Here is a 3,307-nt window from a genome sequence, read left to right as displayed (position 1 = left end):
GACGCTCTCATCATCAGTGAAGACGCACGCCTCGAAGATGCTTTGGCCTACCTAACGGAGTTTTTCACAAATGTGAAAAATGGCCCCTACACAGAGTTAGAGAAGCAACTGACAGCCAAATTTCAAGGTATTTCACACAGTACCTGTGACAGTGCAGGGGAGAAGAGGGATCCAGTAGCATGATCCACGTGCTTCCTTCAGAGTCAGCGCGGTTGTTTTCCCAGAAACCCTGCACCTGTCACAAGATCCTCCCTGTGGGTGCAGATGTAGTTTTTGGGTGGGCAGGGGGACACTCACTTTCCCCAACTCCTGCCATCTAGTGCCAGAGCTGAGGGCGCAGTAGCAGTTGCAGCTAGATGCTGTAGAAGGTTCTTATCTGCCTGGTCAGGCGCTGGAAGAGGCTGGCCGGGGGGGGGGGGGGGCTAGGGGTTCAAGGCGCGTGTAGATGTTGCGCTTGAGGGCACGGTCTGGTGGGTACGGTAGTGTTGGGGTGATGGCTGGATGGGATGGTCTGATGGGTCTTTTCCAACCTCAGTGATTGGCAGCGGTGTCCTTAAGGGGTTACCCACAAGTAGGGGGATGGTCCACAATCAGGATGCTGGCAGCACTAGGTAAGGCATCCACTGCTCAGTGCACTGCCTAGCCTCCTCCTGCCCAGCGCTCTGGATGAATCCCAAACTTCTGGGAGGCTGCCCTTGTACCCTTCTGAGTGACAGAGGTTGCACCGCTTTCCACCTTCTGATTTAGTAGCAGTGCGCTGTAAACCCGCCCGGGATCTGCTGTGCCGCAGCGCCGACTGCGGTTTTAGATCACTGGGCTGTCTTCTCGTGTCGGTCGTGTCCCAGGAGGAAACGACCCCACGCTTTGCGAGAACCAGGTTTGTTTTGTGGCTGTCTTTCAAGGCACAGTATGTCACAGAGGTTGCTGCAAAATGTGAGGGGTTCAGAATTCTTTTTCTGGGCATTTCGTTGCATTTAACCAAAAACTTTCTTTGCTTGCATCTGAAAGAAAGGTACAGAGGTTGCAAACAGATGCTGAAGAGAACGTGGGTGGTATCTGAAAGTAGGCTCGGTGAGAATTCTGTTTTCTGCACGGAAGAAGGTAATTAATTGCAGACTGTGCTGTTTTCTTCCAGGGAAAGAAGCAGAACTGACTGCCCTTTCAAAAGATGAATCAAATGAGAACCCCAAGCTGGAGGAGCTTGCTTGCATCCTGGACGAAGCGTACCGCTACAACCCAGAGACTCACACGCTTCTCTTCGCTAAGACACGAGCCTTAGTAGCTGTAAGATGTTTCTTCTTAAAGCTCCTAAAACGGGACGTGAGAAAATACAATGCCTCATCTATCACCCTTCCCATTTTAGTCTGGAAGTAGAAAAACGTGCGTGCGTTTGATTATCCTAAGGGAATACTTACATTTCTGTATGTCCCTGAGCTCCGGGACAGGAGGAGATGCGCCTTTTCTTTTTCCAAAAGCAGCAGTACGGGGGGGTGTCCATCATTCGCCTCTTCTTGCTACATCTCGCAGCTGACCGTTAGGCCGTCAGACTTTCACTTCAGGTCTGAACCCATCGTTAACGAGGTCCGTGAGAAGGTCTTGGGCTGTAATGTGGCAGTGTTGCAGCAGCCCTGCGGTCGTTACCCGCTGGGCATCAGGAGGCGTTGGCAGGTTTCCTGGAGGGTTCCAGTGGGCCCGAAGGAGGTCTGTGCACTAGCATGAGTTCTTGAACAACAGAAAGGGAAGTCTTTGTGGAGCAGATGTTCTCTGGCCCATTCTGATGCACTCGTCTATTCCATACTTGGCTAGGATCAACTGCCTAGGCTGATGGTCTTTTTTCTCCCTCCCAATACCGTGTTTCCAGCACAAGTTCATCCTGAAGTTAGGTGTGCTGCTAATCATTAGCTTCAGTAGCTCTTACACGTTATACGCAAAGGATCATAGCGTCTGGCTACTGTAAACAGAGGGATCAGCCGGGAGTCCCAAACCCCATTTGGTCCTTGGGTACAGACACGCTGGATGAAATGCAGGCTGGAAAAAGCTGAAGGCAGGTGGAAGTCCAAGCTAACGACACCGAGCATCTGCTGGCCATTGCCCATTATAGATGTAAAAGGCTGCTGCTGCTTGGCTGGACTTGTTCCTGTCTAAGAGCAGGTTGAGGGTGCTGCTTCCACTGAATGCAGTTTGTAAACAGCAACTCATTCCTTCTGGGTCTCGGAGGTGTGTTATTAGTGACCTGTTGGCTTACAGAAGGGTGTGCTCCTGGGCAATGAGGGGCTGCTTGCTCTACAGCCAGCCTGTGTGCTGCAGGGGTGGGAAAAGTGGGAACCAGTGGCGGCATGGCTGCGGCCCTTGCTCTCTCACCTGTTAACAGATGTTCCTTCCTGACGCACAAGCTCCACCTTCTCGTCCGAATTTTGGTCCTTGGAAGTATTAATTGTCTAGGCAAGCACGGCCAGGATTTATCCCAAACTGGTGTTTCATCTGGACCAAGTGTGGCCAGCAGGGCGAGGGAGGGGATTCTGCCCCTGTACTCTGCTCTGGTGAGACCCCACCTGGAGTGCTGCGTCCAGCTGTGGAGCCCTCAATATCAGAAGGATATTGACCCCTTGGAGCGAGTCCAGAGGAGGCTACGAAGATGCTCAGAGGGCTGGAGCACCTCTGCCATGGGGACAGGCTGAGAGAGTTGGGCTTGTTCAGCCTGGAGAAGAGGAGGCTCCGGGGAGACGTTATAGCACCTTCCAGTGCCTGAAGGGGCTACAAGGGTGCTGGGGGGGACTTTTTACAAGAGCCTGTAGTGACAGGACAAGGGGTAATGGGTATAAACTGAAATCAGGGAGGTTTAGATTAGATGTCAGGAAGAAATTCTTCACAGAGAGTGTGGTGAGGCACTGGAACAGGTTGCCCAGAGAAGCTGTGGATGCCCCATCCCTGGAAGTGTCCAAGGCCAGGCTGGATGAGGCTTGGAGCAACCTGGTCTAGTGGAAGGTGTCCCTGCCCATGGCAGGGGGGTTGGAACTGGATGGTCTTTAAAGTCCCTTCCAACCCAAACCAGTCTGTGATTCTATGGACTGGGATTTAACAGCCCGCTTTGCTTTCCAGGCGTTAAAGAAGTGGATAGAAGCAAACCCTCTCCTCAGTCACGTAAAGCCAGATGTGTTGATGGGTCGTGGACGACGAGATCAAAGAACAGGTACGCAGGTTTGCGCTGAGCAAGCCTGTGGCGAGCCCTGCGGTGGCTGCGCTGCTAAAGCTGTTCTCTTCCTCCCGCGCAGAGGAAGGTCACGCGAGCGTGCGCTGTGCTTTATTC

At 52.7% G+C, this 3,307-nt stretch overlaps 1 protein-coding gene across 1 annotated transcript in view; it reads left to right on the top strand.

Moving 5' to 3' along the window:
- Positions 1–3,190, top strand: part of LOC104516188 (probable ATP-dependent RNA helicase DDX58) — a gene marked incomplete at both ends in the record, with an annotated part of 7,238 nt that extends 4,048 nt beyond the window's left edge. The window contains 3 exons of the mRNA XM_010160435.1: positions 1–127; positions 1,136–1,284; positions 3,100–3,190. The exon at positions 1–127 is cut by the window's left edge and continues 10 nt beyond it. Coding sequence (XP_010158737.1) covers positions 1–127; positions 1,136–1,284; positions 3,100–3,190 — 367 coding nt within the window. The remainder of the gene's footprint in view (positions 128–1,135; positions 1,285–3,099) is intronic.
- Between the last annotated feature and the right edge of the window lie 117 nt (positions 3,191–3,307).

The sequence above is a fragment of the Eurypyga helias genome, unplaced genomic scaffold (assembly GCF_000690775.1).
Source record: "Eurypyga helias isolate BGI_N326 unplaced genomic scaffold, ASM69077v1 scaffold22861, whole genome shotgun sequence".
Taxonomy (NCBI): domain Eukaryota; kingdom Metazoa; phylum Chordata; class Aves; order Eurypygiformes; family Eurypygidae; genus Eurypyga; species Eurypyga helias.
Note: the sequence above shows the minus strand (reverse complement) of the source record. Positions and strands in the feature narration are given on the sequence as shown.